This window comes from Carassius auratus, chromosome 30, assembly GCF_003368295.1.
Source record: "Carassius auratus strain Wakin chromosome 30, ASM336829v1, whole genome shotgun sequence".
NCBI lineage: Eukaryota > Metazoa > Chordata > Actinopteri > Cypriniformes > Cyprinidae > Carassius > Carassius auratus.
In genome coordinates this window covers 5,257,108-5,275,734 of record NC_039272.1, presented here as the reverse complement: position 1 = coordinate 5,275,734, position 18,627 = coordinate 5,257,108, and the positions used below count along the sequence as shown (strand labels likewise).

At 36.7% G+C, this 18,627-nt stretch overlaps 3 protein-coding genes across 4 annotated transcripts in view; 1 reads left to right on the top strand and 2 right to left on the bottom strand.

Annotated features, from left to right (window-relative positions):
- Positions 1-5,608, top strand: part of LOC113048962 (WSC domain-containing protein 2-like) — a 50,352-nt gene extending 44,744 nt beyond the window's left edge. For both annotated transcript variants that reach the window (XM_026210950.1, XM_026210949.1), the window contains exons 8-10: positions 1,034-1,198; positions 1,297-1,497; positions 3,272-5,608. In XM_026210950.1, the coding sequence (XP_026066735.1) occupies positions 1,034-1,198; positions 1,297-1,497; positions 3,272-3,624 (719 nt within the window). In that variant the 3' untranslated portion in view covers positions 3,625-5,608. The remainder of the gene's footprint in view (positions 1-1,033; positions 1,199-1,296; positions 1,498-3,271) is intronic.
- An 88-nt stretch (positions 5,609-5,696) lies between these two features.
- LOC113048961 (chemokine-like receptor 1) lies at positions 5,697-9,387 on the bottom strand. Its single transcript, XM_026210948.1, has 2 exons — positions 8,626-9,387; positions 5,697-7,793 (listed from the first exon to the last, which is right to left on the bottom strand). The coding sequence occupies exon 2, from the start codon at positions 7,767-7,769 to the stop codon at positions 6,723-6,725; it is 1,047 nt and encodes a 348-aa protein (XP_026066733.1). The 5' UTR covers positions 7,770-7,793; positions 8,626-9,387; the 3' UTR covers positions 5,697-6,722.
- A 969-nt stretch (positions 9,388-10,356) lies between these two features.
- LOC113048960 (chemokine-like receptor 1) lies at positions 10,357-12,195 on the bottom strand. Its single transcript, XM_026210947.1, has 2 exons — positions 12,098-12,195; positions 10,357-11,449 (listed from the first exon to the last, which is right to left on the bottom strand). Exon 2 carries the CDS (start codon positions 11,433-11,435, stop codon positions 10,392-10,394), a length of 1,044 nt encoding a protein of 347 aa, XP_026066732.1. The 5' UTR covers positions 11,436-11,449; positions 12,098-12,195; the 3' UTR covers positions 10,357-10,391.
- Positions 12,196-18,627: the final 6,432 nt, after the last annotated feature.

Sequence of the window (18,627 nt, the reverse complement as noted above, 5' to 3'; positions counted from 1 at the left end):
TTTACTGTACAAATAAAGGCATCCTTGTTTGGCAGAAGAGAATTCTTTTAAAATATTAGAATATATTTCAGATCCCAATTTGAACACTGTGTAAATGTTATAATCTATTAATAGAGCTGTTGTACGGTAATTATTATTATCATTATTATTTTCTTAATTTTTATTTAGTTTTACAGAACAACAGTAAAATTACAATACTATTATTGTAGTGATGGGAAGTTCAAATAATTTTACTAACAAATTCCTTTGAGTCTCGTACAGTAGTGAACAAATCCTTTTTTTGAGTAATTTTAAGTGTGTCCCATCAGAAAATTTTGACATGCACTTGTGGTCTTCATGCTCACTTAAACACTTGGGCCTAATACAGGAAATATGTCACAGAAGTACACAAGTGATAATCAAGTGCAAAGACCGCCAGTGTGGGTATATAGACGAGACTGAGTCTTTCAAGTCATTCTTTTGTCATGTGATGTGTATTGGATATAGAAATTAATTTCCTTACTTTATTATTATTATTATTATTATGAAATATTAAAGTATTATTATGAAAATTAAGATCACACCTTTTTTTTTTGTGTTAACACGCTTCGTCTCGTTTCCTCTTCATTCTGATAGTCATACACTCTGTGGTACAAATTATGAATGGTCATCATGTACAGCTTCAAACCAAATTTGCAAGCAAGCGGTCATTTGAAAAACTGAATCAGATTGTCACGAGAGTTTCTATGATCAACTTGTCTCACGTCATCAAAATATTTTCTGCATATTTTCATGGTGGTGTTGTGCATTCCTCCTGTTTATCACACCGCTCAAACCTGATTGAGACATTTGACCTCTTTTTTACAGAATGCATAGGTTCTGTGATTTCAAGAATATTATGTTTGCATTTTTTAGTCCATGTATGTTACCTTCAACGTCATAAATATATGTGCTAATATACTTGCCTTTCAAGCAATTTCATGGAGATTTTTTAAGGATTTTTTCACTTCGATATCTTACATTTGCCCTGATGTGTTCTCTTTTATCTCCACAGATAATCGTTGTATGGACCGGCGCTTTTTACCCACTCGTTCCAAGCACCTAGTGGCACTAGCTAGTTTCCCAGGAGCAGGGAATACATGGGCCCGTCACCTGATTGAGCTGGCCACGGGTTACTACACCGGGAGCTACTACTTTGATGGCTCACTGTACAATAAAGGTTAACTTAACTTATATGTTCTCTTTTTGTAAAGGCCAAAATATCCTTTTGACTCTTGCTTGCTGATGGACTTCCTCTCTTTTTGATCTTGTGTGCAGGTTTCAAAGGGGAGAGAGATCACTGGCGCAGTGGTAGAACCATATGCATCAAGACCCATGAGAGCGGCAAGAATGAGATCGAGGCCTTCGATGCCAGCATTCTTATGATCCGCAATCCTTACAAAGCACTCATGGCAGAATTTAACCGCAAGTATGGTGGCCATATTGGATTTGCCTCTCAAGCTCATTGGAGGGGGAAAGGTGAGAGTTGTTCTAAAACCTAGTGATGTGAAATACAAACCGCAGTACTTACATAAAGCATATAAAAAACCCATGCATGTTAAATGTCTCTGTTAAAGAAATAGTTCACCCAAAAATGAAAGTTTGTGGGAATTGTACTCACCCTCAGGCCATCCAAGATGTAGGTGAGTTTGTTTCTTCATTGAAACAGATGTGGAGTCATGTAGCATTATATCACTTGCTCAACACTGAATCCTAATATGTGAATGGGTGCCGTCAGAATGAGTGTCCAAACAGCTGATAAAAGCTTCACAGTAATCCACATGACTCCAGTCGGTCAAGTTACATCTTGTGAACAGAAAGGCGGTGTGTTTGTAAGAAACAAATCTAATCTAATCATTAAGGTGTTTTAGAAAGAAATCATCTCTTCTGATGATAATCTGAAATTAACTGATAATCTGGATTTGTATTTATATATCCATAATGTACAAGAGAATCATATTTAAATAACTGTGATACAGCTACGTTTGAACCGATTCTAACCACAGCCATTCACTCCAGAGAATCCTCTGTGGTGAAAAAGTGAAGTAAAGCTAAATTTTCATTTTCGGGTGAACTGTTCCTTTAACTTTTCTACTGCTGCTAGAATTAACCACATTTTCCCCAGTGCTATTTTTTCCATTTTCTCTTCCATATGCAAGTGTTATTTGACACATTTAGTGTGTTCACTGAGCCCATCCCAGTATTTTCTGGCATTATCTGTATCTTAGGTCAGTTTGGTAGGCTAACAGACTAATGTTTACAAGAACTTCTGTTTTGTTCTTGATGTTGTCATTAGTCTGAGGTCTAAACTAAGCTGTTATTCTGCAGTCGAGAGTGTGCACTTAGCAGACACAAAATACCATGACTGTCTTTAACATGTTTTTTTTTAGGAGAGTCTTTTTCCCTTTTACCTCTGTATGAGAAACTTGCTTAAGACTAATACTTATGTTTAGGTAGAGAAATCTATTACTGGGCACCAAATACAAGTTTCTAGTGTCTAATTTAGAAAAGTTATTACCAATAAACCAAAGCACATTTTACTTGCAATGAAATTTTACTAAAATATTGTTGCATTTAAAAAAAAAAAAAGGTGTGAACTATGGTAGTTGCGTTTATTGTGCAAAGTTGTCCTTACCCCAATGAAGTCCATTTTTAAGCAATTTTCTGTTCTGCTTCTTACAAATATATATATATTTTCCCACGGAGAGGCACATACTTGTGAAATTTTGGTGAAATGAGCATCTTTCTGTTTTTGTTTCATTCTTTTTTACAGTTTTAGAAGTTTCCTGTCTGTGTTTTTAACACATTTTAACATTTAACACTGTATGTTCCTGTGTTATTCTTTCACTGTTTTTGTTGCTGTGCCAACAAGCTGATGAATTTTTTCTAATGCGTCACACTGACCAAAACGCAGAAGCCTCTCAAAAAAATCAGCATTTTTTGCTTCTTCCTTTTGTATTCCATTCTTTTTACATCCTCTATCATCATGATTATGATAATTTGATTTGGTTGTGAAGCTCTTCATTAGCAATTACATTGTTTTCTTTCTCCCCACTGATGAGACTCAGCAGAAAATCATTTTCTATTACTTAAATAGAAACAAGTTCATCAGTTCAGAGAATGACTGGCCTGTACTTAATTAGTTCTTTTTTTCAGAAAAGTGTACTGATCGTTGATTAAAAACATACCGTGCCATGTTACCACAGGATGTCATAGCTCTAGAAGCTCAACTCTCTCATTCTCTCTCAATCAGAGTGGCCAGAGTTCGTGAAGAACTACGCTCCATGGTGGGCATCCCACACACTGGACTGGCTGAAATATGGAAAGAAAGTTCAAGTGGTACACTTTGAGGATTTAAAACGGGAGCTTTTCTCAGAGCTAAAAGGCATGGTCATCTTTCTGGACCTAGAAGTCTCAGAGGACCGCCTGCTGTGTGTGGAAGGACAGAAGGATGGGAACTTCAAACGCTCTGGGCTGAGGAAGCTGGAATATGACCCTTATACACCAGAGATGCGTGCAACTATTGACGGGCTTATTAAGACCGTGGACACGGCACTCAGAAAGAGAAACCTGTCTGGTGTACCCGAGGAGTACAGACCCAGATGATACCCATCTCTTCATTTACTTCAAAACCATTTTCCCCCTAGAATATGAAATTGTTTTCATTCTCCTTGACTGCTTTCAGTTTTACGAATTGTTTGGTATGTATTGCACAAATGAACTGCTGAAAAACTGTTTGCCCTTTCATTAATAGTCTACACTACATAGTAAGCCATGGGCTTGTGCAACAATTTGCTTTGAGTTTAATCACTTTGGATCTATCTTCCTTAGGCCAATATAAGTGTGTGACTCATTACGGGAAATGACTGTTCACGCTTCTTATGAAAGAAGTGTCCGTTGCCATCAAGACATCCGGGACAGCTATTTAGATAAACTCATGATATGTGTTAGAATAATTTATTAAATCAGCTTTTCCTTCAGCTACTGGACTAAACTATGATCAGTTAAGCACTTCAGTCTCACTGGGAATATCTGGACAGCGATGTTCATTTTTAACATCTGAACCCCAGTTTCCTGTTACCACAAATATCTGGAAATTGCTTTCAGATGTTATGATGCTTCTTAGATTTGATATGGACCACAAAAATCCTCAAGTTATACCACGTGATCAGATAAATGCATGGGCAACTCAAAAACACGTTGTCTTGGTTCAGTGATTTGCAGGCAAATTGCAGCCCTTATCGAGCTATCGGTTTAGATGAAAGCAACCAAATTCTTCTGTTTTGTGTTTAGAGCACTTCTACATTGAGATTGTTCCATTGAGTTAATTGATTTCTTTTTTCTTTTTCTTCTCACTGAGGTTTTAAGATGTATTTGCAGTGGGTGATAAAAAAGGGGGCTTCTTGTAAATTGCTTAAAGAGACATTAACTGACCCTTTACCCCTTTTATTGTTTGAATCTGTTAAAGGGATACTGTAGTTTTCCCCAAAATGAAAATGCATTCAGTAATATTTTTTTTACACATTAAATACATAAAAAGAGTTGTGTATCAATACTTGGATTTACATGAAGATGTGTAAATGATGAACTATCCCTATGTGCAAACAGCTTGATCAATTTATGTCCCAGGTTAGATTGTGAGAGAATAGTTGCACAGCGCACTGAATAACTTCCCCACAAAATCCAATAATTTTACATTTTCATTAGATCCCAGGCTTTGGATGCAGAAATATTCAGAATTATTTTTGTTTTTTGCCAGTGTTTAAACTGCAGGAGTTTTTATACAAAACATTAAATCAGCTTTATTTAATAATCTTGAAGGGGTGAAAACAAGTTTGAAACAATGTTCTAAAGAGACTAAAAGCACCTCGAAGGTAAATTTCTGCTTCTCAGCTGGAGACCTAACAAATAACATTCAATATATGTAAATACACATATATATTTTTGTAATGCTCATTAGGAGAATGACTTTAAAAGACAAAGCACCACCTATATTTTTGAAAAGGCTTTTAAATTTGAGCATTACATGCTTTTCATTTCAAAAAGGAACTGAAGTGTCTTTCTGAATGTATTTTGTATGGAGTGAATGTAAGGAATTTCTTGTAAGGAAGGGAGTAATTGCCAGAAATGCAAAGGGAATTAAATAATTGCAATTGCAACAAGATTTTTATTATAATTGTAAGCTGAGAGAACTGTGTGAAATATATGGAAAGGTTTCCCATTTGTTTGAATGGTGCATCAAATCAGATCAATAAATTGTAATGCCCTCAAATTATCAAAGGCCCAACATTCATTCATGGATGTAGTTGCTTGCTTGCTTATTTTTTTTTTTTAATTTGAATGTGATTGTAATTTTTTTGTTTTTAAATGTATTTATTTATTTCCTGTGTGCATTTGGTGAAAATGCTGAAGAAACTAAAAACAACAACATTTAAGTAGATTCGTTCTCTCTTTACAGCTGATACTGCATTTTAAATGCTTGTTGTGTTGCAATTTTCTAGAATAATTTTTAATGCTGTTTTAATGAAATTGCACAAACAAGTTTCCAGGCTGCAACAGTTTTCTAAAGAACATACTTTCTGAAACACTCCATCGAATCATAAATATTCAGAAGTCTTATGTGAGCCCTGGTTTTATGAATCTCTCATCTGTTTTTTTAGTTGTTTTGTGCTGTTTTCACAGAGAAGGTGTGATAGGAGCAGCACTTGAGCAGCCAGTGCTCAGAGCTAAATTAAGCATCTTTGGTAATAAGGATGCTGCGGTCATAACGGCTGAGACTGAGGCTCCTCGCCATACATTTAATATGTGGGAGGGTTTATTTCCAAACACTAGTCAGTCTGGTTAGAAAATGACTCACTGCCGCTGTATACTAAATGGTCAGAGGTGAAGAGCTGCAGACTGCAACTAAATGAATTGAATCTAAGCCACCTTTTTGTCTGGTCATTTGTCAAAATGATACAGGAACCACATAGGGATGCCAAGGCGACTTGGTTTTAAACTATTGTCTTAAATTTTTACATTTTGTTACATTGCAACCAGTTGAGCTACAGTCTTCAGCCCTGTATCTTTTTTTATGAAAACTGCAAATCAGGTCTATAAATCTTAGAAAATAAAGCAGAAACTACCAAATACATGCAATTATATTTCTGCAATGCTTGAAACAGGAAGTATTGAAAGATAGGAAGTATCACAATGTTTATCATATCAAAAATAAACAATGCTGTGTCTTTCTGAATGTATTGTGAATAGATTTAATTTATAGGCATATTAAATAAGAGAATTCCCAGCACTTAAGGAAACAGAATGGTTAGACAATATTTTTATTATATATTTTTGATGTATTTGTTAGAAAACAAAGAGAGAGATGTGGAGCATGACAACATTTGTTGATCTTGCCCAAATGATGTTAAATACATACATTCAAAAAACATTTAATTTAAAACCTAAATTCCCCATCCACCAGACCCCTTGTGTTAATCAGTAACATGGTAAGATAAAAACTGTAAATATTTAATAGCTATCATAGACAAAATAGAACGACTTGTAAAGTAGCTTATATTGAACCTCTATTTAAATTTTCTTAACTTCTACTTTTAATTTTCCAAGCTCAAGCATGCTACAAACAAAATAACTGCACTTCTTGTTAATGCAAAGTCATTTCTATGAGCCAGAATCCTCTTTAGTCCATGACTCGTGTTAAAATTTCATACAGCAGTGGAATGTCTGTTATCCACAGAATTGGTGATTGAAGTTGCTCTGAAAGCACTTCGGGTCTCCTCATCAATGGCGCTCTCAATCTTGGAAAGAAAGGAATAACATTTCTTCTTAAAGTCCTTGGCCATGAATGCATAGAGGAACGGGTTTAGAAAGCTGTTTGCACAGGCGAGACTGGCGGTTACTAGTTGGGCTGTGTTATAGGCAGTGCTGTGCTTGGTTCGGTTCAACTCTAAAATGGAAACTACTTGAAATGGCAACCAACAGATGAAAAAAGTTGTGATCAGTAACGTCATGATCTTGTAGGGCTTAGTGGATTTGGACATTTGGTTTGCTCTAAGTTTACGGATCAGGATGGAGTAACAGGTGAAGATGGTCAGGAATGGAATCAAAAACCCAAAAGTAAAGCGCATGAACACAACAGTTTTGTGTTGATTCTTCTCATAGTTGTTATAGCATATGTCTTTTGATCCATGATTCGTAGTCTCTCTGAATTTGGCAGGTGGAATGCTAAGCAAAGAAGACACGAACCAAAGTAACAAAACAACTACAGAAGCTTTCTGTACAGTGCGCTGATTCTGGGCCCAGACGGGAAACTTGACGGTGATGCAGCGATCCACACTAATGATGACCAGGATGAAAATGCTGCTGTACATATTGAGGGTCATAACAAAAGAGTTGAACTTGCACATGAAGAGCCCAAAGATCCAGCTCCCCTTCAACGTGTAGTCAATGGTGAGAGGGAGAGTAGCGCAGAAAATGAAGTCAGACAGAGCCAGACTCAGGTACCAGGTGGTGTTCACTGACTTCTTCATCTTAAAACCAGTAATCCAGATCACCGCGCCATTTCCAATGATGCCAAGAAGGAATATGATCACATTAAAGATCACCATAATTATACATGCTGCTTCCCTGCAGTATTCAAGATGTACAGTTCCATTCTCACCAGGGCCGATTTCAGATTTATTTTCATTTTCTTGATCATAATTGTCATAATTATAATCATTATCTGAAGTTGAATTCATTGTGTTTTCCATTAGAACTGTATTGGAAGCAGAGTTCTGTAACAAAAACAATATGAAATTTATCCAAATGCATTTAAACTGAAGCTGGGCTGTAAACTCCAGTGACATAAGTGGTACTTGGAATAATTAGAAATGCCCAATTTTCAATACCAGCACAGCTCTGTTTTTTTAATGATTTGTTTTGTTTTGAAGGAACCATGTACAATTTTAAACTTAAATCTTTCCATTTGATGCTATGTACCAGAGCTAACCAATAGTTTACTTTTCACTATTAAAAAACATTCCTCTCAGTATTAAAAAAAAAAAAAAAAAAAAAAACACACAAATTCTGCATGACGCATACAATATTTCATTTCCAATCAGTTTTTTTCGGACAAGCAGGGCTTTCCAAAAAGGCCAATAAAAAGCACAATGTAAGCATAATTAGCATAACTGCTTGTTCTTTTCTGATAATTCTTTTGACCTTAAATTCCCTTTGGTGGGTTACATGCATCCCAGTTTGTATGAAGGAACTTGCCTTATTTCCTACTTAAAAAGCTATTTTAGTGTTTAAACCACACAGAACATGTGGCATGCCATTCACATTTACATTTTAAGTACAACTTTAAGCAAAACTTGTAACACTGATGAGTGCAAAGTATGTTTAAGTGAGCAGGGTGTAATCCCTCGTTTGGTGTTATATCTTTTAAAGATAGTTTCAATCGTAAATTTGGAAAACATTCTATAGCAATATGGAATTGTTAATTGTATGCATCCTAGTTATTTTGCTGCTCTGTCTTTAAAATTGAACCCGAAACAAGTGTTCACTTTATGATCATATGCACATATTATATTTAATTGGTTCTGATGTCATCTGAAGATAACTTACCTCATAAAGTAAGCTTCACAATGCCGTTTGCTGCGCTTCAGAACTTAACTTCTGCTGCTGGGTTGTTTGCCGATTAGTGCAGACTGAGCTATTAGCCAAACACTTTAACACCTAGTTCCTCTGTAAAGATGCAAGCATCATTTCTGAGAACTGAGACTTTCGACGGCCACACTACACAACCCTATTCAAGTTGCATTGTTTATCTGATAGCTAGCGATGTGTTGGTTTGAGGTTATAAACCGAGAATATAGCGCCATGCAGTGAGCAGGCCAACAAACACCAAACTCTACTGCATTGTGGAAGGATGAGGGGGTTATTCTGTGAAGCTTGTGGCACAATAGTCAGAACAAAAATATGTATTAGTTACAGGGAAGGTCAATAATGTTCAGATCTATAGAAGATCAGTGTATTTTGATTTATGAATATTAAAGTATGCTATCTTACATAAAGATGCTATATGCAATATGCATCATTAATTTATATATTACTATAAATAACAAAAAAATTAAGATTGTAAATCATTTAAAAATGTATTCAAATTAATTGCATATACTAAGCCTAAAATGAAGGTTTTGAAAAGCAAAAAAAAAAAGAAAAATACAATTTATATTTACAAAAAATGGCTTTAGAAGTCAAAATAAGTTTTCTTTTTATATCATTGAACAAACATGACTTTACACAAGACAGGTTCCCCATTTACATGAGTGAGTGACGTGACATTCAGCCAAGTATGGTGCGCAATACTCAGAATTCGTGCTCTGCATTTAACCCATCCGAAGTGGGCAGCCATTTATCCTGCGGCGCCCGGGGAGCAGTTGGGTGTTCGGTGCCTTGCTCATGGGCACCTAAGTCGTGGTATTGAAGGTGGAGAGAGAACTGTACATGCACTCCCCCCACCCACAATTCCTGCCGGCCCGGGACTCGAACTCACAACCCTTCAATTGCGAGTCCGACTCTCTAGGCCACGACTTCCCTTATTTTTGGTCTGAGTATATACAAAATGTTACTGGTCAGATGTTTTTTTTGGTTATTGCGTCACAACTCTCTTAACGCATCTTGCGTACCACTTTAAGGTGCAGTTTTAAAAGTAAAGTAAAAAAATAATTTTAACTGTTAAAACGTGTAACTGTGCCGCACTCAAGCAGTTTTGAATGCAACAACGCATCCAGTGAAACACAATCTATTTGGTGGCATTTCAAGCTTTAAATTGATCAGATCACAGATGTTCAGAAATGGATGTGATTTATTAAAAAAAGATTTATATGCAGTATATATAAAATTACATATTTTATAAAATATAGATGGATGTAATGCAACATTTACTTTCTGTTTTTTTTTTTACTTTTCTTTTGCTTTTGGCTATTTGTAGTCAAGTTTGGGGCTTTTCAGCTTAGATATTTCACACTTAAAAATAATTAATGTTGAAGCAAATTTTCATCCAGAAGTTTAACTTTTACAAATAATTAAAAAGAAAAAGCAAGTAACACATTGAATTAAAAAATTCATTTTAAAGACCGAAATAGTGCTTGGTAAAACATAATCCAATAAACTTTTTTTTTCTGTATTTACAAGTTTTGTTTTTATTTTTTATATATTTTTTTTTACAATGTATAAGTGTCCTTATTATGGAATTTACAGTCAGGAGGCACATTACAGTTTGTTTTTTTAGATTAGTTTAAAATTAATTGTACAAAAAATGTATGCTTTAAATTGACAGCCGTACTTAAAAAAAAATAACTGAAAAAATATTACTTCCAGTTTATTCTTTAGATATGAGTGGACGCCCTTGCATCCACTGAGCTGGAGCGAGACAGGTAGCGGCTGATCGTTCGGCCGTCTTCTCCAATGGCATTCTCAATCTTTGATAAAATGGAGCTCCTGAACTTCTTCCTGAAGTCATTGCCCATGAAAACATACAAAATGGGGTTCAGGAAGCTGTTTGCGGTGGCAAATGTGGTGCCAATTTTCATTCCGAGAATAATGACCTCTTTGTGGAAGGTTCCATTTAGTTCAATTAGCACAAACGTGTGGTACGGCAGCCAGCACAGGAAGAAGGTCAGAATAAGAGCCGTCATGATCTTAAACGGTTTTTTGGACTTTGCCATCTTAGTGGCTCTCAGTCTGAGGATGATGACAGTATAACAAATAATGATGAGGATGAAAGGGATGAAAAATCCAGTAACTAAGCGGCTCAAGGCAATGAATGTGTGGCTGTACTTGCTGGATGAGTAGCTGTTAATGCATTGGCTTATACCTAGGTGTTTCTGGACATCACGGTATATGATAGACGGAATACTTAATATTGCAGCGACAATCCACGCGAGTACGATCAATACAGATGCTTTTCCAATAGTGCGGTGATTCTGTGCCCAAACAGGAAACATGACGACAATGCAGCGATCCATGCTGATGATGACGAGGAGGAAGATGCTGCTGAACATGTTGAGGAACATGACGAAGGAAGTAAACTTGCACATGAAGAGGCCGAAAATCCAGTCTGATGTGACACTGTGGGCGATGTTAAAAGGCAAACAGGCGCAGAATATGAAGTCAGATACAGCCAGACTCAGGTACCAGGTAGTATTGACTGACCTCTTCATGCCAACCCCTGCAATCCAGATGACCACACCATTTCCTCCCAGGCCCAGCAGACAGATGATCACGTTGATCACCAGCAACAACAGGCAAATAACCTCAGTAAAACATGTAGTGGTGGGATTATGGTAAACAACTTCATCATAATTGAAATTAACAGAGGTGGTGTTATCATAATCAGTATAATTATAGTTCAAATCTAAATGTGAATCCATTGCAAATTCTGTCCCTGCAAGTAAACAACAAAAGAAAGTTTGTTAATGATAAATATCTGTAATACCACAATCACTGTTCATCAGAATTTAATTTCATCCCCGAGGTGTTCAAAGTAATTTCTTGAAGATTGAGTTTAAAAAAAAAAAAAGAGTTCTTTTTTAAAACATAAATATAGGCTAAGTTAGATTAGCTACAATAGATTTGTGACCCTGGACCACAAAACCAGTTATAAGGGGAAATGTTTCAGTCTGAGAGCTGAATAAATAAGCTTCTCATTGATGTATGGTGTTTTTAGGATAGGACATTATTTGGCGGAAAATATGGAGTCTAAGGGTGCAAGAAATTGCAATATTGAGAAAATCTTAAAGCCTTACAATTTGTCCAAATGAAGCTCTTAGCGATGCATATTACTAATCAAAAATTATGGCTATTGCTACAAAAATACCCCAGCGACTTAAGACTGGTTTTGTGGTCCAGGGTCACATTTGGTTCTCTTCAATAAAGAGAAAATAAGTAAAAAATCTTGTCATACGTAAATATAAAATATTTATAAAATCTAAAAATGAATGTAAACATCTCTGTGGACAAAAAGAGGCAAACAATTATTTGTGTTTTGAAGTCAATTTTCATAGTTTGAATAAATAACAAGAGAGTCTCTCACCTCACGTAATAGCAGTGTCTCCAGCATTACCGAACCAGCTCCCATTTGTCATCTGACAACTGTGACACTTTTGTTTTTATAATGAACCAGCATTCTATCCTTCTCTTGAGCAATATTGCGCATGACTGCACATGCTTTACTTCCACAAAATACTTCCACAACTGTTTTTGTTTTCCTCATCAACAAGATCCCCTTCTTTCACTTCTTGATTTTACTCTTTTAGTTTTTGGAAAATAGATTCCAGAAACAAACTCTTAAGCTTTGGCCCACTACATGATCTGATTTAATGCTGTCTTCCCTTATCTCAATAAAATAATGAAGTGATCATTTAAAATCATTCCTTACTTTGAAATGTTCAAGAAGATTCTCCTCTATTTTATAAACCAATCATGTTTATCTGTAGTTTTAATAGGTAGATAAATATATTGTAGGGTTTCATGTACTCAACATCACTTCTTTTATAGAAACTAAAGATAAAAACGTAACTTTTTTATTATTGATCAAAAACAGAATGAGCGACAAAATCAGGGTGGCGGTATTATTATAACTGAATATTGGCCTTAAAGGGTTAGTTCACCCAAAAATGAAAATTATGTCATTAATCACTCAGCCTCATATCGTTCCAAGCCCGTATGTATTTTCAGTGCTTCGACAAATATAACTGACCCTCTGATGTCACATGGACGACTTTGATGATGATAATCGTTAAAGAGCCACACAGATGGGAAATCCAAAATTACCTGTATTACAGTGTATGATGTAGCTGTCCATCAGTGTAAACCATGTGCAAAGTAATTAAACCAAAAAGTACACGATTTATAAAGTTATTGGCTTCTAAAGTAAGGAGTCGACTCTGAATCGCTGAAACGAGTCGTTATAGATTTCAAATCTTTTGCCCATCTCTATGTACATCACTAGGAACACTTTGCATAATAATCTCCGCCTACCGTCTTGGGAGAAACGGAACTCTGACCTGCCCCACCCCCCCCACACAGACGCTCTGGTTGGTGTGAGAGCATCATGTCGAGGAGACGGTGTGTTTTTAATTGTAAAGGCAAGTTTGTTTTATTTTCACTGCCAAAGAATGAAGATCAGAAGAACCAATGGCTAAAATTCATTTTTACCACAATACCAGAGCAGTACAACAAATCCTTGTTGTGTTCACAACATTTCACTGATGGCTGCTTTTCTAATCTCTGTGAGTTCAAGGCGGGATTTTCAAAGCGTTTGGCCATAAAAGAGGGTTCATTACCAACTTTATTTAGACCAACGAGCATCTCCAAATCACAACGTGAAGTATGATTATGAAGTTATGTGTCTGTTTTCTCCCGAGCGTCTTATCAGTATGTGTGCTGTCTGCGCCAATCTTCATTTACAAAAACGTCATTAAAATGAAGTGTAACTCCGTGAATACTCAACGAAGAGACATGAGAGAGATATCTATAGAAAGCTTGAAATGTATACTTTAAAACTAAACAAGTGCTGCCGAAAACAGATATTCTGTGATAAAGTAATCCATATGAAAACAACGCAATGTCTGTTTTTCATGTCTCCCTTCGTTATATCTAATGTGACCACGCCCCCGAAGCTGAACGCGCTATTCAGATTCGAACTGAAGCACGCGGCTTGAATACTCCCACACAGAAGAAAAAGCAGCGAGACTGTTCAAGTTTTTTATTTTACTGTTTGCTTCGCGGTAAGAGGAATAAGACATTATTCACCCCAAACAGATGCTAACGCATTGTTTACCGTGAAGTTGTGTGCGGAACAACCAATCAAAACTATGTCAGTTGACCAATCAGAACACAGTATGCTACCGAAAGGTGGGGTTTAAGGAAACTGAATCTTTTGAACAGCTTCACGCAAACCGTTTGAGGATCTCTGAGAATTGAAATAATTTTAAAATGTTATTTTGACAAAATAACAATGTTTTTTAACCTTGGATGGATTTAAACCTAATGTACAGGACTTATAAACAGTGATAGGAAGCTTAAAATTTTCATCTTACTGGCTCTTTAAGTTTGAGGGTGATCTGACATTGTATGCATGAGTTACAACACCTTCCTGCTTGATAGCGTTAAAGGTCCCATGACATGGATTATTTCCTTTTCTTTAAATGCTTTTTAATGTTTCCTTAGGTGTATTTATATTGTTAGTATGATTTTTACATTTGAAATTTAGAAATAAAAAGCATTTTTATATCCTGACATTAGCCCTCTGGCTTGAATGCTCTGTTTGAAGGGGCGTGTCTGCTGTGAGACTCCGAGTAAACCACAACTGTTGTGATTGGCTGACATCTTTGCATTCGAAATGCATATTACATGTGAAACCCCTCTCAAATATATATATATATATATATATATATATATATATATATAAATATATATTTTACTATTACAGCTGTCGAGATTAACGAATCGTGGAAGTGTTAATTATATAATTATTTTTTCAATCTTTTCCCCATCTCTCACAAAATGCTTTCACCACAGCTAACAGCAAACACATGAATACAGTAAGAGCTCCGTTGTGCAGCATAACAGCGTCATTCATTGTAATGGCAGTTTGGGCAAGTGTGCAGATATACTCGCGATGTGTAACAGCTCCGGAAAAAAAGGGAGCTTTCTTTGATCGCTCTCTGTAGTTAAAGCTGCAGTAGGGAACTTTTGACGCTCTAGCGGTTAATAAACAGAACTGCTTGTGTCTTGCGGAAGAACATTGTAGCCGGAACTACTTCTCTCTGTTTATGTCTATGAAGAATCACAAAGATACTGGGTTACTCCGCCGCGGTACCCCCGAAGCAATCTAAAATAGTCTGAATATAAACACTTATTATAGGTGCACCCTAGTGATTCAGGACAAGCTAAAAACACGGTTTGGAAAATGGATTCATGGTGTACTCGCTTATCATGTTAATTTTTCTACATTTTGAACACAAACAAAGTTACGGACCGCAGCTCTGATTGGTTGTTTCTTACCGGGAGCGCATGACTTTCTGCAAATGGCAATAGGACCACTGGGAGGAGCCAGAGGAGCTTGATTTTTTTCACAGATTATCTGTCTCATATTCTACTGTCAGGACATAATGACAGGTTTAATAAATATGTACAAAATATTTTTTGACAAAAGTTCCCTACAGCACCTTTAAATCACAATTTAAATAACAGATTTGTTTCATGCTACTAAGAGAAACAACGTGAAGTTGATCGTTTAGTCACTGGCTTGATTCACTGATGCATAAACAGTATTAAACGATTTAGAAAGAAAGTCTGTGTGAACTTGAATGATTAGCTACCCATCAGAAATCACTGATCACAGATCAGGCATTAATGAACACTGTTACTCACTGTTTGTGCCAGTGCCGTCGAATCCATATCATAAAAGTCTGTTTGAAACGCCTGTGCTGACATTGCGACTGAATTATATGTAAATATTTGGGCGGGCAAAGCAGAGAAAGGGGAGGTAACAATTCTCGTTACAACGTCACAACGAGGAGATTCAAGATCAGCCCGTTTGATCTTCCATTTTCTCAAAGGCAGAGAAAGATAGAAAAATCTCAATTTACACCGATTCAAATTTCTAGAAACTTGGGGAGCATATACAGGCTAGAGGAACTCATATTAATGTTAAAAAACCTCAGAAAGTGAAATTTTCATGTCATATGACCTTTAATAGCATGCTTCAGCACTTAGCAAGTGTTACTAGCATGTTTGTGCATGTTTCTAACATGTTTAGCACATAATGGCATATTTTTACTGTGTTGCTAATAGTGCATCAAGTGCATTGTTAAACATGTCACTTCCTATTGACAGTAGATGGCGCTACGACTGTAACTTAATCTTGGAATGTACAGGCCAAGGCTCTCATCAAACATGTTAAGTTTGGGGCCACAGACTATACAAAAAGATGGATGACGTGTCTTCACTTCCTTCCACTATAGAAAAGTGAAGCCAAAGCATATCTCATGCACGGCCGTTGCCATCTTAAAGGTTCCCTTCTTCGTGAGCCCATGTTTTAAACTTTAGTTAATGTGTAATGTTCTTGTTAGAATATAAATATTATCTGTAAAATGCTAAAGTTAAAAGTTCAATGCCAAGTGAGATATTTTATTTAACAAAATTCGCCTACAAAAAACGACCCGTTTGGACTTCATCCCTCTAGTTCCTGCAGTGATGACGTCATTAAAACAGTGTTTTGACTAACCTCCGCCCACATGAATTCACAAAAAGGAGGGCGTGGTTTTGTTGCGCTCCGACGGAGAAGAAGGAAGAGCAGCATTTTTGTCATCTTTGTTTGGGCTTCCCAGGGACGCTGTACTTGTAGATTAATGGTTACAATTTATGTTTAACTCGGTTCCCAAAAATTATAATCCACATGTAAAACTATGTGCAGCACATTTTGCTGAGGACAGCTTGCTGAGGACAACTTCCTCAATCTCAATCAGTTTAATGCCAGATTCACACAAAGATTATTCTTGAAAGATGGAGCAGTTCCCTCTTTGTCTGGAGAAGGCGTTGTTTATGGACCACAACCGGAAAGTGTATTTTATTATTTAAGTTGGTGCGTTTAACAGTTTCTGTAACTTACTACTGTTTAGCTTTATTAACTAGATGTTAGGGCTCTGCAAAAAAATGGATGTGATTTCATGCGCATCTCGTCAGTAAAAACGTTCCAGTGATTATAAGTACATCTCCAGCACGTGCTTTCTAGCTCAATCACATTAGCAGGAGGGCAGCGCGCGCTCAGCTGCTGTCGAATCACAACACAGGAACCGCTGGCACAATCAGAACTCGTTACGTATTTCTGAAGGAGGGACTTCATAGAACAAGGAAGTCATCAGCCCGTTTTTATGACAGTGAAAACAGAGGTATACAGATAGGTGAATTGTGTGAAAATTACAGTTTTTTTACACACTAAACATGAACACATGTTATATTGTACACTGTAAACACAATTAAAGCTTCAAAAAAGCGCAAATAATGGGACCTTTAAGTAAATTACATAATTTGGAGTCTGCGCAGTAGAGATTTGTTTGGAGCCAGAGTCTGCGCAGTAGCTTCGAGGTGGAGCCGTGGTATCAATCTCCCACCCAAACTCCCACAGACCCAATTAACCATAATGACATGCTCCGTTTTTATTATTTCATCAAATTTCTAGCTAAAATCAAACATCATAAAAACAAACAATTAAACATATATCAGAATTTCTGAGAATTGTATTGGAATTTATTGTTAATTTATTTATTTTTTTGACTCAAGTCCCATTTGTTTACATGGAGAGGACAGGGTTTATGTGTACTGCAGCCAGCCACCAGGGGGTTTCACCTCATTAGCATGCTTTAGCACTTATGCTGGGTACACACCAAGATATTTTTTACATCTTATAAGATTTTCAAAATGTGATGGACCACAAACATGAGGATAAAAAAACCTAGATTTAACTGTTTTGCTCCTATAGTGTGTGGTGTGCCATGATGTGACAAAGACAGCACACCACACACAAACAGATTTTCAACCAGTCTCACAACTGTGAACACAGGAAATCTTGCAAAATCTCGCGAGACTTCAGATTAATATGCAGGTAAAATTGCAATGATAATGTTTGGAATGATTTCATACACGACATGCTGTATAAACATTCATGCTGTTGCCACAAATCAACAAGCTGATCCTCCATCTCTGCTGTCCACATCAATTTCACTTTGTGCTGCGCCATGATTGCTTCTGTCTTCCATCATCTCGCTTTTCTGATTGGATAATTTTTAGTTTTTACGTGATAATCTCCAGAGCATGCGTGCATTTGTCCTCGGGGGTTCCCCCACACATCAGGATTTCTGATCGTAAAGATTAAACATGTTGAATATTTACGATTTGCGATTGGAGTGGCTCCGATGTTCTTCCGATCAGGTTCGGACACTCTTAACACATCTCACACCAATAAATCTTTTAAAATAATCTGTAGAACCATCAAGATAATCAGGACATAGCTAGGATTGTCGGAAGTCAAAATCAGCCCGATTATCTTTTGGTGTATACCCAGCATTAGCTAAGTTTTGCTAGCATGGTTTAGTATGTTTCTAGCATGTTGCCAGCCTATTTAACGCTTGTTCACACTTTTTAATGTATAATGTTGTTAGGAATCCATAACAGTGTTAACCATGACACTTCCTATTGCCAGGAGGTGGCGCTATGACTATAACTGAATATGGGCATGGATATGTGTTCAGGACAGAACACCTATCAAACGCGTGAAGTTTGGGGCAGATCGGACATTGCTTGCCTGAGTTACAGCAAATCCTGTTTCATGGCGAAATATTAGATTTGTCAGAGAGCCAGGGACACAACCCTTGACAAAAACACAAGATCTTCTTAATTTGACATCAGAATGGCCTTCAGATAACCCTCACTGTATTTGAAGATGATCCAACTGACCCATCGGTAACTGCCCTTAGTCACTGTTGCTCCCTCGGACAAACAAACAGAGCTGTTGCCTGTCTTACAATGACAGAGTCCATGTGAAAACCTTTTCCCATG

Excerpts from the sequence above, each read along its gene's own strand:
- LOC113048961 (XM_026210948.1), bottom strand. The coding sequence starts at position 7,769 with ATGGAAAACACAATGAATTCAACTTCAGATAATGATTATAATTATGAC.
- LOC113048960 (XM_026210947.1), bottom strand. The coding sequence starts at position 11,435 with ATGGATTCACATTTAGATTTGAACTATAATTATACTGATTATGATAAC.